Source organism: Oncorhynchus mykiss, chromosome 17 (assembly GCF_057628025.1).
Source record: "Oncorhynchus mykiss isolate SJ-2025 chromosome 17, ASM5762802v1, whole genome shotgun sequence".
Classification (NCBI taxonomy): Eukaryota; Metazoa; Chordata; class Actinopteri; order Salmoniformes; family Salmonidae; genus Oncorhynchus; species Oncorhynchus mykiss.
In genome coordinates this window covers 4,546,824-4,567,062 of record NC_143038.1, presented here as the reverse complement: position 1 = coordinate 4,567,062, position 20,239 = coordinate 4,546,824, and the positions used below count along the sequence as shown (strand labels likewise).

The 20,239-nt window shown below is 42.9% G+C and overlaps 2 protein-coding genes across 3 annotated transcripts; one reads left to right on the top strand and one right to left on the bottom strand.

The window, feature by feature from the left end:
- Positions 1-990: 990 nt before the first annotated feature.
- LOC110493476 (zona pellucida sperm-binding protein 3) lies at positions 991-4,815 on the bottom strand. Of its 2 annotated transcripts, XM_021567772.3 has the most exons (9): positions 4,232-4,815; positions 3,946-4,058; positions 3,696-3,796; positions 3,440-3,608; positions 1,833-1,944; positions 1,641-1,729; positions 1,485-1,564; positions 1,187-1,291; positions 991-1,092 (listed from the first exon to the last, which is right to left on the bottom strand). In XM_021567772.3, exons 1-9 carry the CDS (start codon positions 4,769-4,771, stop codon positions 1,073-1,075), a joined length of 1,329 nt encoding a protein of 442 aa, XP_021423447.3. In that variant the 5' UTR covers positions 4,772-4,815; the 3' UTR covers positions 991-1,072. The 2 variants fall into 2 exon arrangements, with proteins under 2 accessions (XP_021423447.3, XP_090060684.1); XM_090204558.1 differs by lacking the exons at positions 991-1,092; positions 1,187-1,291; positions 1,485-1,564; positions 3,440-3,608 and having other exon boundaries at positions 1,643-1,729.
- A 7,251-nt stretch (positions 4,816-12,066) lies between these two features.
- LOC110493478 (ras-related protein Rab-40C) lies at positions 12,067-20,155 on the top strand. The gene is made up of 7 exons (XM_036949423.2): positions 12,067-12,168; positions 12,568-12,757; positions 12,974-13,034; positions 13,126-13,186; positions 13,319-13,396; positions 15,355-15,577; positions 17,468-20,155. The coding sequence occupies exons 2-7, from the start codon at positions 12,604-12,606 to the stop codon at positions 17,785-17,787; spliced, it is 897 nt and encodes a 298-aa protein (XP_036805318.2). The 5' UTR covers positions 12,067-12,168; positions 12,568-12,603; the 3' UTR covers positions 17,788-20,155.
- Positions 20,156-20,239: the final 84 nt, after the last annotated feature.

Here is a 20,239-nt window from a genome sequence, read left to right as displayed (position 1 = left end):
ACAATTAACTGTAAAGAGATGCCAAATCTATAATGCCATTGACATGCAGAGAAGTACATCATGAGGAAACCTGCTTAAGTGGTTTCATGTTAAAATCAGAAGTTCCAACCCGGACCCAAATAACTGCTTATTTGAAAGTTACCTGAAATACTTCAGCATTTTCCAAATGTGGCCCAAAACTACATTGGAAACATTTCAAATAATGTCCTATAGCCTATTTGAAAAAGTGAAAAAAACTAAAAATACCAAACAGACCAGGGTTCAACTGCATGGGAGTATAGACACTGAACAAACAATTTTACTAAGTTACAGTTAAGGAAATCAGTCAATTGAAATACATTAGGCCCTAATCTACATATTTAACAGGACTGGGAGGAGCACAGCCATGGTGGGCCTTCCCACACCCACCAACTTGGGAACTAGGCAGAACCAGGCTCAGAAATACTCAGGTTTCAGCTCTGAGTGGCTGGTCTTTGATTATCCTACAGGTGAAGAAGCTGGCTGTTAAGGTCCCGGGCTGGTATAGTTACTCGTGGTCTGCAGTTGTGAGGCCAGTTAGACAATGCCCAGTTCTCAAAAATGTGCAGCAGTTTATGGTAGTAAAATTAACAATATTATGCACACTCCCTCAATTTAGACATTGTGGTCTTGTGAGAATTGCTTATATAAGAGTGGCCTTGTGCCCATCACAAGGTCCACCTGTGTAATGATCATGCAGGGTGATGGAGTCTCTTGACAAAGGAGAAATGCTCAAACATGGATTTCAACAAATGTGAACACTTGAACTAAGCTTTGTACGTATGGAACATTCCTGGGTTCTTTCATTTCAGCTCATGAAATTAAGTTCACATGTTGGATTTATATATTTGGGGATTTTAAAATGACATAACAATAATTTCCAGACACATTCCAATAGTCAACTACTTCAAATAAAAACACCCAAATATGTATGTCTGAAAGTAATCTTTAATATTTCAACCCAGTTCTGCCTGTACCTCTGCAGCCATTTTGAATGAACTCAATACACATGATAGTTTAAAAAGTTTATTTTATCAAAAGAATTGTCCACTGCTCAAACCCTCCCAACAGCACCTAAAACAATGAGGGAGAAAGCTATTATTTTCAGAAATTTGTGCTCATAATATATTAACATAAGAATGAAAATTGTTAAGAATTAACCAGCTACCTTCAGTAGCCCCATCGGTGAAGGTTCCCACGCTCCATGTTTTATTTTTAGCATGGTCGTCATGGGCCATCGTCATAAAATGACTGGTCACAGTTTGTGCGTGAGCTATGAGAGCGTTTTCAGATCATTATTGCATTTTCCACAGAGATTACAGTCAAACCATAATGTAAGACGGTGGTATGAATGCCTGCATTAAGTCGTCAAAATGGCTTCCCATTCCCCATTCTCTAATGCGCTCAGATGAAAGGGTTGGTGACAATGAGACAAGACCTGTCATGAACCGGGCCTATATACTCACCGGAGGGTTGTAGAGAAGGAGAAGGACAAGAGCCGACACAGCATGAGCAAACCGCAGCTTCACCACACAGTTCCACCCACCTAGGACAATCACAATAAATATTAAACCTCATAGCAAGGAGGTCCCTCAGAACTCAAATCACTCAGGTGAACCTACTTTTTAGTCTTTGTGTCATAGTTGCAGGATTTGAAACTTGGAGTTGGAGTGATATTCCCTGTAGTTATTTCACAGTGCAAGTGGAGTTTCTGGAAGAAAGTACGTTCTTTAAGGTGCATTACTGTAGGCCTATAGTATTAAAGAAGCAAACCATCATGATTAGTTGTTTGGAGATTCACACATGAGTCAGACCTGATTGTCCAGGCCCTGGAAGATGAAAGCTCCGACAGTGAACCTCAAAGCATTGTTGGTTGTGTGTGACAGGAACTTTGACTGGACAGTATTCTTGCCATCCACCATGCATCTAGTGAAGAGAAGATCGTGTACTTAACACTCCAATTCGGGACAAGGTTCACTCGCTGGTTCTTATTCTCGCCTTGTAAACCAGGGACTGAGTTACAAAAGACACTAGGGCTGTTTACACAGGCAGACTGTTCTGATTTCTCTCTTGGTTGAGGTTTAACAGCACTTGGCATCCCATATATTGCATTACCACCCCCAACTGAATTATAGGCCCATGACACTGATACAAAATGGGAATCAAAAATACACTGAATATTACCCTACTTTAACCTCATCTGATCCTTCCCCAGGCCAATGGGCTGAGAGGACAGGACACTACCATGCGACAAGCTGTGCTAGTCCTCTGCACCTTACTGAAGCATACATGTCAGTCATTGGCCTATCCCTATGTGCTGTCAGACATCCCATTCACAGGAATCCTCCGAATTGCTCACGCTTGACCCATTCTCTACTTCACTCCCTCAGCACTACTCTGACTAGCCACCGAACACGTCTGATCCCCAGCGACATGTGCACCCCACAGTTGACCACTTTATCCAACGACACTACACAACCCTCTATCCCATGCCCTTCTGCACACATCCACATTTTGGAATCTCCCCCCTACACACTGTGACAGGACCATAAATGTTGCAGCTGAAACAGAGCAGTGGATTCAGCACAAAAGCTCCAACAGGATAACTGATACATCCTAACATGATCTTGTCAGGTAAAGACTGACTCAACTCAAAAGGGCTGACAGTGACAGTGTTGCCACTGGATCTGCGTCGCACCAAACTTCACACAGGAATCTTCAACTTCCATTATGCCACCCCAGAAATCACTCCCTTCAATGGTGCGCAAAGCAAGACTATACTAGTTGCGGCGCACAGAGCGCCTGCTCCCTCTGATCTAAAGAAACAAGTCCAGTCCACCGACTCAAAAGCACACCCTCTTTTCCACCCCTGGATCAGCCAAAAGACCTGGTTCCATCCTCTTCCAAAATCTCAGTCCCACTGGACCAAAAGGCATCATCATCATCACCATAACATCAACACAAGGCTCATGCTCCTCACAAACCTTTACCCCTTCAATTTCACCTCCATAACTCAAACTGGCATCTGGCCCACTTGCAACTTCAGTCTTCCTCGACATACCCCTTTCCCTGTTATTGCTAGAGTCAAATTCAAACCCATCCTCTTTCCCTCCAATCCTCTTCCCTTAACCAATTACCCGACTCCTGAAAATAATCAATTTCCACAAACCGAAATTTATTTAGCCTTGGGAGACATGGGAGACTCTGTACTCCCACATCAAATGTCAATTTGACCAATCAGATAAGTTTAGACTTGATGTGATTGGTCTTTCAAGCAATTAGTGGACAAAAGAGAATTAGGCTGCCTGTGTAAACTGCCCAGCTGTGGAATCTAGCCAATTAACAAGCAAGAAATTAACTACCATGAACAAAACAAAACCAGGCCAAGATAAATTGTAGTTCTGTAACAAAGTAGTTTTACCCATAGTTGTCAACCACAGTGTATTTGAGAGTGGAGTTGGGGCTAGCAGTCACGTAACAGTTGTTAATATACACCCGCCGATGCAAAGAAATAGTGGGAACTTTGGCCTCAAAGTACATTGGTTGTCCAATGATATAGGTTTTATTTCCAGTGAGCTTGTTCCATGATTCTGAAGAGAAAGGAGTTAAGGTCCATCAATAGAAAACAATACTGCAAGTGCATTCAGATTTAGGTGACATCTGTCAAGTCAACTCACCATCATAAGATATGAGGGTGACGCCAACCTTGGATTTAAGGGCCTTGAAGACTTTTCCCGCCAAACGAGGATGAAAGCCAAACTTGTAAGAGTGGTGGATCCTGTAGAAAAATGGCCGTTAGTGCAGTCAGACACTCAAATAATATCCAGACTAGCATACTACCTAGTATGGAGCCATGTATAGGATAGGCTAGTGTGGACATTGGAACGTAGCCACCAAATGTGAAATCATGATGAAGTGGTGGTTCACCGATTGTAGCGGCATTCGATGTGAACAGAGAATGGCAACTCCCTCACAATACCGCCTATGGCCTCTGGCTCGTACTTCAGCACGTTGGAGTAGGAAATATAGTCAGCGGTACACTGGAATAGGAGAAACGACTCTAAAAACCACCAAGACATCTGAACATACTCAATCATTACAGCCATGGTTGTACAATCCCTTCAGACCATTGCAATTGGACTGGATCACTCAGGGCATACATTTGATGTCTGAGTGACAGGGGATTGTATTTCTGATGACATTGGTAGCCAACCTTTCTATGGAAGCTACAGCTTTTGATGTTGTAGAGCATGTAGTAGTGTTCTGCGGTGGATTTGTTGACTTTGCATTTGTGGAGTTTGAGGTACTTGCAGGCGTCGGGGTTGGTGAAGGCGTCCTTTCTGATTCTCACATAAATCCTGTCGAGGTGGCACAGGACCTCAACCTTCTTAGAGTGAGCTGGAGGAGTGGTGGGCGGAGAGGCGGTGGGCAGCAGGATGTGCTTGACTGAGAGTGGCAGCGGCCTGAACTTCCCTTCGGGCTTGAAGACATCCGCTTGGTCCTCAAAAGCACGAATAGGGATGTATTCTGGTAGCTTCAGATAGTCAAACTTACGAGAATGCTCCAACATGGGAGTGGCCACGATTTGGGAACGAGATCTGACCTTGGGTTCAGATTCGTCATCAAACCTCAACTTCTCACCCCACAGAACCTCAGTGTCATTCCCGTCATCAACAGCTAAAGGGAAGCCCTTACCTGGCAAACCATAAGCAGAGTAGTAACTCATGAGCAAAAGCATCAATTTCACCACCATCTTGCCATTCACCACCAAACCTCTCTCAATAATCCAGAACAGTAAAAAGGTGTATGAGAGAACCATCATTTGCTTGTGTGTTTTATATACTAGCTACAGCACCCAAGTAATTGCAACACCTGGTGATGACTTTAATCAGTAGCAGAATCAACCAATCAGCAGTCACCAGGGCCCAGTTTTTCAAAAGTTATATGATCACAGTTTCATTTTAAAGCAGATATAAATCGCCTTGTGACGGGGGAATGGACGTTTATTATGTTCAACAGGGAGGGGCAATTGAAAGTAAGATTCAGCCCACCTGCTTTTATACTATAGTTGGACTATAAGTTGTTAAATGTTTCTTCTGAAATAAATATTTTAAAATAAATATAGTTTTACCACATGAAAACAAGAGCTCAGTTCAGAGTTGACCTTAAAATTAGGGACAGACGCAAATTAATCACATTCAATTAATAATCTTCAGAAATGATTTTGTCAAAGCAACAAAATAACAAACAACAAAATAACTAGGGCTTTACAATGATGGTGGACTCTTGGTATTAAGTAGGGTTAAAATCTTCCATAGAAGGCAGAGGGTGCGCAGTCACATGTCAAAATTAGTAATTTTGGCACTTTAGCAAGTCATTATTCATATTAAAAATCTGCTTATTGAATAATCCATGTGGTCTATATTTAAGGGCACTTCAATTAATATAACAGGCTTTTAAAATGCAATATTGGTGCACAATTTTGACCTTTCTTAAAATATCAAAGAGAAGCAAAAAGCACTCATTTTGTGGAACGATCCAACTGCTGGTAGCAGTAAATCACCAACCTTGGTTTTATACCTTTTCAAACAATACACTCCAGGTGGCAGTATGCACCCTTTCAGTTTGTTGACCAACTCAAAGAAGTAGTAGAATAAGAAAACGGGCTACTTCAAAATGGAGATGAGATGGCCTCAATGTTGCTGCCCATGCTTTCACAGACACCATAATGGGACAGATACAATGTTGCGTCAGAGAGGAAGCCCAGTGGCTGGAAGTGGGAAAGTATGGAGCGAGATGGAACTGGGCTGACATTTGGCTGATTTTCTCATCGAAGAAAAGCCTGATCTCAATACAATTTTCTGTTCCCAAAACTATGATCAGTTACGAACAGAGTACACTAAGTTTTGTAGATGTGACCCTTTGCCAAAGTAAAAAAAGGACATTGTTTACATTGAATTGAGTTATCACACACTTCACAGAGAAGGCGTTCCCTTCTTCTTCTTCTTCTTTTTTGTATTTTTCTTCTGTGGGGTTTAATGACGGTTGGCATCCAATATTTTGCATTACCGCCCCCAACTGGACTCTAGTAGAATATTTTATTTTATAGAAATAGTTACATGAGGTATAAATGCACAGTGAATAACAAATAACAGTAACGAGTAAAAATAACATGACTATATACAGGAAGTATCAGTACCTAGTCGATGTGCAGGGGTACGAGGTAACTGAGGTAGCTTTGTACATGCAGGTAGGGGTAAAGTGACTAGGCAACATAATAGATAATAGACAGCAGCAGCATATGTGGTGAGTGTAAAAGTGTGTGTGAGGGTGTGTGTTGCGTCAGTATGCATGTGAATATGTGTTTTGTGTGTGTGTCCGGTTAGCCATTTGATTAGCTATTTAGCATTCTTGATTAGCAGTTTTATGGCTTGGGTTGTAGAAACTGTTCAGGGTCCTGTTGGTTTCAGACTTGGTACAAAGGTACCGCTTGTCGTGCGGTAGCAGAGAGAACAGTCTATGGCTTTGGCAGGAGACTTTGTCAATTTTTCGGGCCTTTCTCTGACACCGCCTGGTATAGAGGTCCTGTATGGCAGGAAGCTCGGCCCAAGTGATGTACTGGATCGTACTCACCACCCTCTGTAGCGCCTTGAGGTCGGGTGCCTTGCAGTTGCCTTACCAAGGGGTGATGCAGGAGTGAAGTCTGCAGAGGTGCATCTGCAACAACCGAAAGTCGGACACTGATGTGGTTTACCAACAGCAAGGCTCAGTGCAACATGGCAGTGTTGTTCTTTATAATGTCAAAGTAAACATGTCTCCAACCCCCATATCATATGCTCACAAACTGGAAATGTACAAAACATTAGAAACACGCTCCTGATATTCAGTTGCACCCCCTTTTGCCCGCAGAACAGCCTCAATTCGTTGGGGCATGGACTCTACGAGGTCTCAAATGCGTTCCACATGGATGCTGGCTCATGTTGACTCCAATGCTTCCCACAGTTGTGTCAAGTTGGCTGGATGTCTTCGTGACCTAATTTGTATTGCAATGGTGATCAATGGCACGGCTAAAGTGGAGGGAAAGTCCAGGAAGACGGACATTATTGTGGATGCTGGGACTAAAACATTTCTCAGGGAAGGCCGGAGCAGGGCCGGATTAATGAGGGGTTTACTGGGGTTGAATTACCAATTTAACATTTTTCACATTTTAGTCACATAGCAGATGCTCTTTTCCAGAGCGACTTACAGTTAGTGCATTCATCTTAACATAGCTCGGTGGGACAACCACATATCACAGTCACAGAAAGTAAATGTGACTGTAAATGTTTCCTCAATCAGCATCAGTAAAGTCAGAGCTAGTCAGAGCTAGAGCTAGGGGGTTAAATCAAATCAAATCAAAAAGTGTTTGTCACATACACATGGTTAGCAGATGTTAATGCGAGTGTAGCGAAATGCTTGTGCTTCTAGTTCCGACCATGCAGTAATATCTAACAAGTAATCTAACCTAACAATTTCACAACAACTACCTTATACACACAAGTGTAAAGGAATGAATATGAATATGTACATAAAAATATACTGTACATATGAGATGAGTAATGTAGGGTATGAAAACATTATATAAAGTGGCATTGTTTAAAGTGGCTAGTGATACATTTATTACAGAAATTATTCCATTATTTTTCCATTATTGGCTAGAGTTGAGTCAGTATGTTGGCAGCAGCCACTCAATGTTAGTGATGGCTGTTTAACAGTCTGATGGCCTTGAGATATAAGCTATTTTTCAGTCTCTCGGTCCCCGCTTTGATGCACCTGTACTGACCTCGCCTTCTGGATGATAGCGGGGTGAACAGGCAGTGGCTCGGGTGGTTGTTGTCCTTGATGATCTTTTTGGCCTTTCTGTGACATTGGGTGGTGTAGGTGTCCTGGAGGGCAAGTAGTTTGCGTAGTGATGCGTTGTGCAGACCTCACTACCCTCTGAAAAGCCTTAAGGTTATGGGCGGAGCAGTTGCCGTACCAGGTGGTGATAGAGCCCGACAGGATGCTCTCGATTGTGCATCTGTAAAAGTTTGTGAGTGTTTTTGGTGACAAGCCAAATTTTTTCAGCCTCCTGAGGTTGAAGAAGCGCTGCTGCGCCTTCTTCACGATGCTGTCCGTGTGGGTGGACCATTTCAATTTGTCCGTGATGTGTACGCCGAGGAACTTAAAACTTTCCACCCTCTCCACTACTGTCCCGTCAATGTGGATAGGGGGCTGCTTCCTCTGCTGTTTCCTGAAGTCCACGATCATCTCATTTGTTTTGTTGACATTGAGTGTGTTGACATTGAGTGTGAGGTTATTAAACAAAATACTGCATTTCCTAGGAATGCGAAGCGAGGCGGCCACCTCTGTCGGTGCCGGAAGAGAGTGCAAGTGCTGATTAATGTTGTATTTTCTTGTGTATTTTTTAGGGGCGGGGGGTCGAGGTGAGGATGAGGATCATTTAAGATACTGTTTGAAGAGGTAGGGATTCAGATGTTTTCGGAAGATGGGTTGGGACTCTGCTGTCCTAGCACACAATACCCCATAATGACAATTTTTGCAAAAGTATAAAAAAAAGTAACAATTGAAATATCACATTCACAATAGTATTCGGACTCTTATTCAGTACTTTGTTGAAGCACCTTTGGCCGTGATAACAGCCTCGAGTCTTCTTGGGTATGAAGCTACAAGCTTGACACACCTGTATTTGGGGAGTTTCTCCCATTCTTCTCTGCAGATCCTCTCAAGCTCTGTCAGGTTGAATGGGAGTGTTGCTGCACAGCTATTTTCAGGTCTCTCCGGAGATTTTCGATCGGGTTCAAGTCCGGGCTCTGGCTGGGCCACTCAAGGACATTCATAGACTTGTCCCGAAGCCACTCCTGCGTTGCCTTGGCTGTGTGCTTAGGGTCATTGTCCTGTTGGCAGTTGAACCTTTGCCCCAGTCTGAGGTCCTGAGTGCTCTGGAGAAGGTTTTCATCAAAGTTCTCTCTGTATTTTGCTCCGTTCATCTTTCCCTCGATCCTGACAATTCTCCCAGTCCCATTCCGCTGAAAAACATCCCCACAGCATGATGCTGCCACCACCGTGCTTCACCATAGGGATGGTTCCAGATATGACGTTTGGCACGCAGGCCAAATAGTTCAATCTTGATTACATCAGACCAGAGAATCTTGTTTCTCGTGGTCAGAGTCTTTAGGTGTCTTTTGGCAAACTCCAAGCGGGCTGTCATGTGCCTTTTACTGAGGCGTGGCGTCCGTCTGACTACTCTACCATGAAGGCCTGATTGGTGGAGAGCTGCAGAGATGGTTGTCCTTCTGGAAGGTTCTCCCATCTACACAGAGGAACTCTAGAGCTTTGTTCTTCCCTAGATCTGTGCCTCGACACAATCCTGTCTCAGAGCCCTACGGACAACTCCTTCGACCTCATGGCTTGGTTTTTGCTCTGTCAACTATGGGATCTTATATCGACAGGTGTGTGCCTTTCCAAATCATGTCCAATCAATTGAGTTTACCACAGGTGGACTCCAATCAAGTTGAAAAAACATCTCAAGGATGATCAACAGGATGAACCTGAGCTCAATTTCGAGTCTCATAGCAAAGGGTCTGAATACTTAAGGTATTTCTGTTTTATATTTTTTATAAATTGGCAAAAATGTTTTTTTTTAAATGTTTTTGCTTTGGCATTATAGGGTATTGTGTGTAGATTGATGAGGGGAAAAAAATAATTGTAGCAGTTTTAGAATCAGACTGTAACGTAGAAAAATGTGGAAAAAGTCAAGGGGTCTGAATACTTTCCGAATGCACTGTATACGGCTTATTGCATAATACCTGGGATAGAATAGTATATGTACAGCAATAGTTGAATAGGATGGAAAAGCAGGGTGATTTTGTTTAGTTTAAATAAAATGTTGATAGTTTGTATGATTTTTTCACCCCACTTTGTTTCCTTTTTGGGATCCTTATTATCCACCCAAACAGTAGGTAGCTTTATGCAAATCAAATTGTTTGCAAACGCCATTATACCAGAGAAGAAGAAGAAAAAAAAGAAGAAGAAAACCGTCAAACTGGATGTAAGGATATTTAAGTTATCCTGTAGGAGCTTTTGTGCCGAATACATTACGTTGTTACAGGTGTCAAGCATATGGGCATGTGGTAGCAGTGTGTAGGAGGGAGGTTCCTAGGTGTGAGAAGTGACCAGAAGGGCATGAGACAAAGGAATGTGTAGCATTGGAGAAAGTAGTAGTACACTTGAAGTCAGAAGTTTACATACACTTATGTTGGAGTCATTAAAACTTGTTTTTCAACCACTCCACAAATTTCGGTTAGGACAAGTCGGTTAGGACATCTACTTTGTGCATGACACAAGTAATTTTTCCAACAATTGTTTACAGACAGATTATTTCACAACTGGCTAAACCACAATTCCAGTGGGTCAGAAGTTTACATACACTAAGATGACTGATGAAAATGATGTCATGGCTTTAGATGCTTCTGATAGGCTAATTGTCATGATTTGAGTCAATTGGAGGTGTACCTGTGGGTGTTTTCAAGGCCTAGCTTCAAACTCAGTGCCTCTTTGCTTGACATCGTGGGGAAATCTAAAGAAATTAGCCAAGACCTCAGAAAAAAATGTTAGACCTCCATAAGTCCAGTTCATCCTTGGGAGCTATTTCCAAACTCCTGAAGGTACCACGTTCATCTGTACAAGCAATAGTACGCAAGTATAAACACCATGGGACCACACAACCGTCATACCGCTCATGAAGGAGACGCTTTCTGTCTCCTAGAGATGAACATACTTTGTTGCGAAAAGTGCAAATCAATCCCAGAACAACAGCAAAGCACCTTGTGAAGATGCTGGAGGAAACAGGTACAAAAGTATCTATATACACAGTAAAGCAAGTCCTATATCGACATAACCTGACAGGCCACTCAGCAGGGAAGAAGCCACTGCTCCAAAACCACCATAAAAAAGCCATACTACGTTTTGCAACTGCACATGGGGACAAAGATCATACCTTTTGGAGAAATGTCCTCTGGTCTGATGAAACAAAAATAGAACTGTTTGTCCAAAGAACGCATCATGTTGTGGCAGTGCTTTGCTGCAGGAGGGACTGGTCCACTGCACAAAATAGAAAATAGAAAATTAAGTGGATATATTGAAGCAACATCTCAAGACATCAGTCAGGAAGTTAAAGCTTGGTCGCAAATGGGTCTCCAACTGGACCATGACCCCAAGCATACTTACAAAGTTGTGGCAAATGGCTTAAGGTCAACCGAGTCAAGGTATTGGAGTGGCCATCACAAAGCAATGACCTCAATCCAATAGAACATTTGTGGGCAGAACTGAAAAAGCGTGTGCGAGCAAGGAGGCCTACAAACCTGACTCAGTTACACCAGCTCTGTCAGTAGGAATGGGCCAAAATTCACCCAACTTATTTGGGAAGCTTGTGGAAGGCTACCCGAAACATTTGACCAAAGTTAAACAATTTAAAGGCAATGCTACCAAATACTAATTGAGTGTATGTACATTTCAGACCCACTAGGAATGTGATGATAGAAATCAAATCTGAAATAAATCATTCTCTCTACTATTATTCTGACATGTCACATTCCTAAAATAAAGTGGTGATCCTAACTGACCTAAGACAGGGAGAGTGTGGTAACATCTCACAGCAAGAACTGGCAAAGCTGGTGCAGTCCATCACTGCACCAGATACTGACTGTTACTTTTGATTTTGACCCCCCCCCCTTTGTTCAGGGACGCATTATTCCATTTCTGTTTGTCACATGTTTTTGGAACTTGTTCGGTTCATGTCTTAGTTGCTGAATCTTGTTATGTTCATAAAAATATTTATTAAGTTTGCTGAAAATAAACGCAGTTGACAATGAGAGGACGTTTCTTTTTTGCTGAGTTCTTAAGGGAGTTGAACTCCAGTCTAGTGGGTGGCGGTAATGCAACATATATTTGATGCCAACCACTATTAAACTTAACCAAAGAAGAAGAGGAACCGGAAAACCGGATGTTGATGCTGGCAAAAGCTAAATCTAGGTTGATGTTATTTGCATTGCTTTGATACTGACGCGTACTCGAAGGCAACTAATTGTTATTTATGGACTCTTAAATGAAGTAACATTTTCGTTTTGAATTAACATTTCAAAAACAATGTTTTACCCTGTAGAGGACATTTGGTTTTGGAGGCAGAATGGCCCAGATTAATTAATGATGTTTTCGTAAATTAGTTTAGGTAGCTAACGTTAGCACGGGGTATTTTTCTTTCACATAAGTTACTAGATAGCTAACTAACGTTAGCTAGGTAATGGATTTTCAAAGAAAACATGATGGAATTGGAGATAATTCGTGCTCAACGCTCATTGTATGTTTTGTAGCTAGTGGTGCGCGACACTGCTAGCTAGTAACCTTAATTTCTCTGTGGCTAACGTTAGCTATAGTATCGTTAGCTAGTAAACAACTTCGTTCTCCCTTAGTGTTCGACAAGGCATTTCACACAACTTCTCCCACCCGCAGTCGTGGATCTCCAAACTCGGTCTTAACTTGATACCAATGCGTGGGATGATGGCTACACAGGGCAGCCCTGTCAAGAGTTACGACTACCTCCTTAAGTTCTTGCTGGTTGGAGACAGTGATGTAGGGAAAGGAGAGATCCTAGACAGTCTGCAGGACGGATCAGCAGAGTCTCCCTATCCCTACAGCAGTGGTGAGTGTATGTAACTAGTTAGAATACATCAAGTGTATACATTATATGAAGTATAAACATACTAGTCAGTGTTTTTTTTACTCTGGAATCAAACTGGCCCTTTGCCATTATACTCTACATCATAGGCTATCAAGCTTGTTGATGAAAAATCAATCCCTTGTAGTTTGAGCTTAAGGTTGGGCTGGCTGTCTGCTATAATCATGTTTGTTTTCTCAGGGATTGACTACAAGACTACCACAATCCTGTTGGATGGGAGAAGAGTCAAGTTAGAGTTGTGGTACATGTAGAAAATACTTGTCTAATACTTGCAGAAAACTCATTGACAGAAAGCTAAACGGAATCTAATAGGGTCATTCTTTGTTCAACAGGGATACGTCTGGACAGGGTCGATTCTGCACAATCTTCCGGTCATATTCACGTGGGGCACAGGTGGGTTAGACCCCTTCATTCCAAATGCTTCAGGTTCTAGGCTATATCATCTGTGTATTCAGGGACAAGCGGGCTGTTTACTGATTAAAGATGTATTGCTTGTTCATGTCCCCCCACTCCCCCAACCCACAGGGAATCCTGCTAGTTTATGATATCACAAATGGCTGGTCGTTTGATGGCATTGACCGCTGGATCCGGGAGATCGATGAGGTAAGCTAGTTTGCTGACTGATCATTTAACACTGCACGTCTGACGATGTGACTCAAGTCTTCATTCTAAAGAGCATATGTGCCTCATCATGCTGCAGTAACAGCTCAAATGAAATCCACCATACCGGTTTGTAGCTAGTAGAATCACTAGCCATGTAGAGCTATTGCCAGGCGGGCAGGCTGTAGTCTGAGGATCTGCTGTTGTTATCAAAAGACTCCCCTCTGGCAAACGGTTTAGGTCAGTCACGACCAAAACCTCCCACAACCTGAATAGCTTTTCCCTCTGTGCTGTGGCCTTCACCAACTGGCCACTGGTAAACCTTTTATCTTCCCGCTCATAGACTTTACACTCTGCACTATTGTGGCGGCATGTAGCCTAGTGGTTAGAGCGTTAGGCCAGTAACTGAAAGGTTGCCAGATCAAATCCCTGAGCTGACAAGGTAAAAATCTGTCGTTCTGCCCCTGAACAAGGCAGTTAACCCAATGTTTCTAGGCCATCATTGTAAATAAGAATTTGTTCTTAACTGACTTGCCTAGTTAAATAAAGGATAAATACAAACAAACAAAAAATCTGCAAGGTTGTAAACTCATCACTTTTTGGAGATATTCGCTGTTTTCATTTCAAAATAGGTTGTCCACGTGAATCGTGTCGATCCGCAAAAAAAAAATGGAGGAGAGGCCGAAAATATCGTCTCCCTCTGTGATCACTGAATGATGGTGCGTTTCTCATTTAGAAATGAATGACTGAGCACAGAATGCTTCCCTATGCGTCCTACAAATAGAATATTAAACAGAGTTAAGAGTGTGACGTCATATCAGAATGACCACATCCCCTAACCAGCCATTAGCCTACCTCAGCTGCTCCTCTCCATCTGTTCTCCATCAGTTTATAAATGTTATTAAGCTGTGATGGTGAGCTGGGGTGTGCAGACAGTGATGAGGTTTGTTGTTACATTTGTTTAGTTATTGGAGCGGCATGGTAGTTTTTGGTTTGATAACAAACAACCTTGTTTAGCCATGCTACCTGGCTGGCTAGCTAACATCATGGTACCTTGTCTGTGCACACATTTGGATGGCACTGGAAAAAGGGATAGATAGTCCACTCAAAGAGATGCTTCAAAGGTAGGATGCATATGCCTGATAAATGTATTCTAAGCTAAATCAGAATCTAAAATCTATTTTTTTCTTCTTCTGGTTTTTCTGTTCCTTAAATTCTGTTTGGTGCCTAACTTTTGGTGTGTGTGTGAAGAGTAGTCTAAAGATGGTTTCATATAGGCCTAGTGTGTTTTCCCCTTACTGCCACTATGAAAATGCAGATCATTATGCATTTCTATTCCCTTACTACATTCCTCCTGCCCAATCACAGGTAGGCCTTTGGATATGAGCAAATCAGCTCTTTTCTGCAGTAGCCTTTTTTATTATACAGTAAAAAGTGTGAAATTAAATTCAGAGGTGTGAATATCAGGGACAGGTTTTCGTGCAGAACGTATAGAGAACGGAAACAGTAGATTTAACAATTGACATCAATAAGGGATCATAGTTTTCACATGGGTCCACCTGGTCAGTCTGTGTCTTGGAAAGAGCAGGTGTTCCTAATGTTTTGTTTTGTTCTAATGTAGTTTAAAGTGTTAATTATATAGTCTGTAGTTTTTAGCTTCAGTGTACTTGCTGTGTGTGGATTCTGTGTCTCTATATTTAGTATTTTCTGTCTATTGTCTGTCTGACTCTGTAGCAGCACCATTTCACCAAGAGACATTCCTGGACATGCAAATGTATTTACAGAATAAAGGTGATTTCTGCTCTTCCTGTTTCCTGCTTTGAGAAGGCCGGTGTGTTTTCTGTTCAAACAGGGTTTGTGTGTGATTTGATTAAAGGAATCGTAAACAAGATGGGAGTTGTTAACAAAACAACCCCTACTCTCAATATCATCCTCCTATTGATTTCTCTCCTTTCCCCCAGCATGCCCCGGGGGTGCCCCGCATCCTAGTTGGCAACCGGCTCCACCTGGCCTTTAAGAGGCAGGTGCCCACGGAGCAGGCCCGCGCCTACGCCGAGAAGAACGGCATGACCTTCTTTGAGGTCAGCCCTCTGTGCAACTTCAACGTCATCGAGTCGTTCACGGAGCTGTCGCGCATCGTGCTGATGAGGCACGGCATGGAGAAGTTCTGGAGACCAAACCGAGGTGAGGAGACCAGGGAAGACTAAAGTTACAGCCACTGTAGGGTCTTGGGTTGGGAAGCCTTAGGGTGCAGTAAAACAATGGGAAAGGTTATTGTTGGTGTGAGGAAACCTGGGTTTGTTTGTTATTTTATGTTGCTACCCTTCAAGTCTTTGATTTGATTCATATATGGAATATATCTAAACTCAGCAAAAAAAAGAAACGTCCCTTTTTGAGGACCCTGTCTTTCAAAGATCATTCGTAAACATCCAGATAACTTCACAGATCTTCATTATAAAGGGTTTAAACACTGTTTCCCATGCTTGTTCAATCAACCATAAACAATTAATGAACATGCACCTGTGGAACGGTTGTTAAGACACTAACAGTAGGCAATTAAGGTCACAGTTATGAAAACTTAGGACACTAAAGAGGCCTTTCTACTGACTCTGAAAAACACCAAAAGGAAGATGCCCAGGGTCCCTGCTCATCTGCGTGAATGTGCCTTGGGCATGCTGCAAAGAGGCATGAGGACTACAGATGTGGCCAGGGCAATAAATTGCAATGTCCGTACTGTGAGATGCCTAAGACAGCGCTACAGGGAGACAGGACGGACAGCTGATTGTCCTCGCAGTGGCAGACCACGTGTAACAACACTTGCACAGGATCGGTACATCTGAACATCACACCTGCGGGACAGGTACAGGATGGCAACAACAACTGCCCGAGTTACACCAGGAACATACAATCCCTCCATCAGTGCTCAGACTGTATGTAGTAGCCTGAGAGAGGCTGGACTGAGGGCTTGTAGGCATGTTGTAAGGCAGGTCCTCACCAGACATCACCGGCAACAACGTCACCTATAGACACAAACCCACCGTCACTGGACCAGACAGGACTGGCAAAAAGTGCTCTTCACTGACGAGTCGTGGTTTTGTCTCACCAGGTGTGATGGTCGGATTCGCGTTTATCATCAAAGGAATGAGCGTTACACCGAGGCCTTTACTCTGGAGGGTGATCGATTTGGAGGTGGACGGGCCGTCATGGTCTGGGGCTGTGTGTCACCGCATCATCGGACTGAGCTTGTTGTCATTGCAGGCAATATCAACGCTGTTCGTTACAGGGAAGACATCCTCCTCCTTCATGTGGTACCCTTCCTGCAGGCTCATCCTGACATGACCCTCCAGCATGACAATGCCATCAGCCATACTGCTCTTTCTGTGTGTGAATCCTTGCAAGACAGGAATGTCAGTGTTCTGCCATGGCCAGCGAAGAGCCCAGATCTCAATCCCATTGAGTACGTCTGGGACCTGTTGGATCGGAGGGTGAGGGCAAGGGCCATTCCCCCCCCAGAAATGTCCGTGAACTTGCACGTGCCTTGGTGGAAGAGTGGGGTAACATCTCACAGCAAGAACTGGCAAATCTGGTGCAGTCCATGAGGAGGAGATGCACTGTAGTACTTAATGCAGCTGGTGGCCACACCACTGTTACTTTTGATTTTGACCCCCCCCCCCCCCCCCCCCCTTTGTTCAGGGACACATTATTCCATTTCTGTTAGTCACATGTCTGTGGAACTTGTTCAGTTTGTGTCTCAGTTGTTGAATCTTGTTATGTTCATACAAATATTTACACGTTAAGTTTGCTGAAAATTAACGCAGTTGACAGTGAGAGGATGTTTCTTTTTTTGCCGAGTTTATTTGGAATAATGAAAGGTGGTTGTCTCTTGCTTGCTGGGTTCTCATTTGATGGGAGGAAGCGCACTGGGCTCTCCTCGTCATTGACGCAACAGCAGCTGTCCCACCTGCAAAATAAACCAGCAACACAACTAGATTGTTGTCATGTCCTCTACTATACCGTTATAGCATGTAATACAACATGACTATGTCCTTCCCTGTCCATCCCCTTCCCCACCAGTGTTCAGCCTCCAGGACCTATGTTGCCGCGCCATCGTCTCATGCACCCCCGTCCACCTCATTGACAAGCTGCCTCTCCCCGTGGCCATCAAGTCCCACCTCAAATCCTTCTCCATGGCCAACGGAATGAATGCTGTCATGATGCATGGACGCTCCTACTCCGTGGCCACCAATGCGGCGGGCGGCAGCGGCGGCGTGAGCGGCAACAACAACAGCAGCAGCAGCAGCAAGGGAAACAGTCTCAAACGCTCCAAGTCCTTTAAACCGCCTCCGAGCCCCCCCAAGAGTAGCAGCAGCAAAAGTAACTGTAACATCACCTAGTGAGGGGCAAGGGAGGAACTTCTGAGGCCTCCCATTGGGCCTAATGCTATCGCTGATGCGGGTGCTCAGGGGCCCCAATTTGGAGATGCATAAACACACAACAGGAACTGTAAAAGCTGTGAGTGAGTCCAATATGGCTTTCACTCTTTCTTAGACCCCTAGCGCCATCTTGTGGGTCTCCGTTAAACCTACAGCTACCACCCACTGTAACCAGTAGAGCTCGCTAGCTTGTCGTCCTAAAACCCAGAAGTGAGTTACCTCTGTTTTTTTCAGACTTTCCTATGGGGAAAGAATAGGGGTTTTGAGATAAACACTGAAAATAAGGTCTGTGGTAAACACAGGCTTAGGAGATCTTATACACTTTGTTCTATGAGATAATAGCAGCCAGTTAACATGACCTTTATTCATTATGAAGCCTTTATGTGCTTTTTTTATTACATAAATGCATCCAAATTCACAAAGTGACGTTAGCTGATGAAGATTATCTCCTAGAACAAAATGTATAATATCTCCTAAGCCTGTGTTTACCACAGACCTTATTTTCAGTGTTTATCTAAAAAAACAACAGTCATTTTCCCCAGTCCATCGAATCGTGGCGGAGTTAGTGCCTACAAAAAGACAACATGACTATTTCTCTCCATACAGCCTCTTGGACTTTAAGCTGTGACGTCATCACTCACCTTCCTGTCAACACTACAAGAGAGTATGAGGACTCTGAACAGATTCGCTGGGTATATTTATATGTAGACTTATTGTACATGTGTGGTAATCGGTCGGCTTGTTTTCCAGTGGATGTTTTGCACTGACTTCTTACGTGATTCGTCTTGAATGTTTTGCGAGTTTGTGTGGGATTGTGTTATTATGCCTGTCCGTTGACTTTGTCCCTCTTCAATACTTATAGCCTATGTCTGGGTCGTGTTCATTAGGGCATGCGATGGAAAACGTTTTGCAGCGGAAACCGAAAAAAATTTTGAGCGTTTGTTATTGAACAAGCTCAGGTTGTCCTTTCTTGTTTGTCTTTTTTATTTTCATTTGCTGCCTACTGAACATGACCCTGGTTTGATATGGCTCAGAAACACATTGAAACTTAAAAAAAAAAAATTTTTACTCTCTGCACTCTGACAAAGTTTTCTTGTGTTCTTAATGTTACCTTTATTTAACTGGGCAAGTCAGTTAAGAACAAATTCTTATTTTCAATGACGGCCTAGGAACAGTGGGTTAACTGCCTTGTTCAGGGGCAGAACGACACATTGTTCAGCTCGGGGATTTGATCTTGCAACCTTTCGGTTACTAGTCCAACGCTCTAACCACTAGGCTACCTGCCACCCATCCATCTGTTGGTCTTCTTCTGTGTGTTGCTCTGCCTGTTGACTTGGGTCCTTGTCCTGTTTGGCACCAGAATGTATAACACCAGTCTGGTCTGTGCTCATATGATTGATTTAAAAGCAAATGGGGTCAAGCTGTTATAGCATAGGGTCATTGTAGATTTCACTGGTTTCATTTCAGAATAATGGGTGCAATATCAGACTGCTCTCCCTCACTGTTTGCAGTTTAAAGATATACTCAGCAATATGACGTAGATGCAGAAAGTAAACCGCATTGGGGGGGGGGGGGGGGGGGGCTTCCCTAAGGTTCTACTTCGTGTGAGAGTGTAGTCTTGCATCTTGATCATCTCCATATCTGCCGTGCTGCTCGTGGCAATGTCATTTAGCTGAGTCTACCTTTTAATGCTGATCAGAGAGCTGATGGTGTGTTGATCCAAGTCTGTTTGCTCATTCATGGCCCTTTGCCCTGAGTGACCCTGTGAGTAACCAATATGTGCCTGGCTTTTTACCGGTATCATGATTTATCTTGAAGTATCAGTAGGATTTTTGGGGAAATGCCGCAAAGGGCTAAAATATCTTTCATCTGAATCACTTTGATAAGTGGTTATGTTAACTTGTGACTTACTAACTTTGGACTCCAGTAAACTTAAATGTATCCACATAAAGCTAAATCCATACAAGCTTAATAAAAAATAAAAAGTTCATATTCACAATTTTATTTATACCCATTTGTTTATAAATAATATTCAGGTTTTTGTTGGTGTCTTTTATATTTTTGTAAAGGACAAAATTCTTAGAAATGTATTTACACAGACATTCCCTATGCTCACTGCAAGAGAGAGGAAAACCAATGCATGACATTTCTGTTTCTACACCCTTTTATTAAATAAAAGGTCAAGGAAAAGAATCATTATTCAGGGTATTATAAGCACTACCTGTATGTGGTATAAGCTGCTGAGTTGATTGTGAGGATGATGAACGGTTTTGCAAATAAATGTGGCTGCATAGTTGCCATGGAAAGCAATGGTTTCCCCCAAATTAAACTGTTATACTTGTTTTTTCTTCAAAATGATTTATTACTGAATAACTGTATTGTATATTTTTGATTAGTTGATATACGTTTTGCT

Bases quoted from the DNA above. Each gene is read 5' to 3' on its own strand.
- LOC110493478 (XM_036949423.2), top strand. From the start codon at position 12,604: ATGCGTGGGATGATGGCTACACAGGGCAGCCCTGTCAAGAGTTACGAC. The intron at 13,397-15,354 runs GTAAGCTAGTTT...CCTTTCCCCCAG, and splicing joins GGATCCGGGAGATCGATGAG to CATGCCCCGGGGGTGCCCCG. The intron at 15,578-17,467 runs GTGAGGAGACCA...CTTCCCCACCAG, and splicing joins GTTCTGGAGACCAAACCGAG to TGTTCAGCCTCCAGGACCTA.
- LOC110493476 (XM_021567772.3), bottom strand. From the start codon at position 4,771: ATGGTGGTGAAATTGATGCTTTTGCTCATGAGTTACTACTCTGCTTAT. The intron at 4,059-4,231 runs GTTGGCTACCAA...CTCCTATTCCAG, and splicing joins GCTGTAGCTTCCATAGAAAG to TGTACCGCTGACTATATTTC. The intron at 1,093-1,186 runs GTAGCTGGTTAA...TCATTGTTTTAG, and splicing joins CACCGATGGGGCTACTGAAG to GTGCTGTTGGGAGGGTTTGA.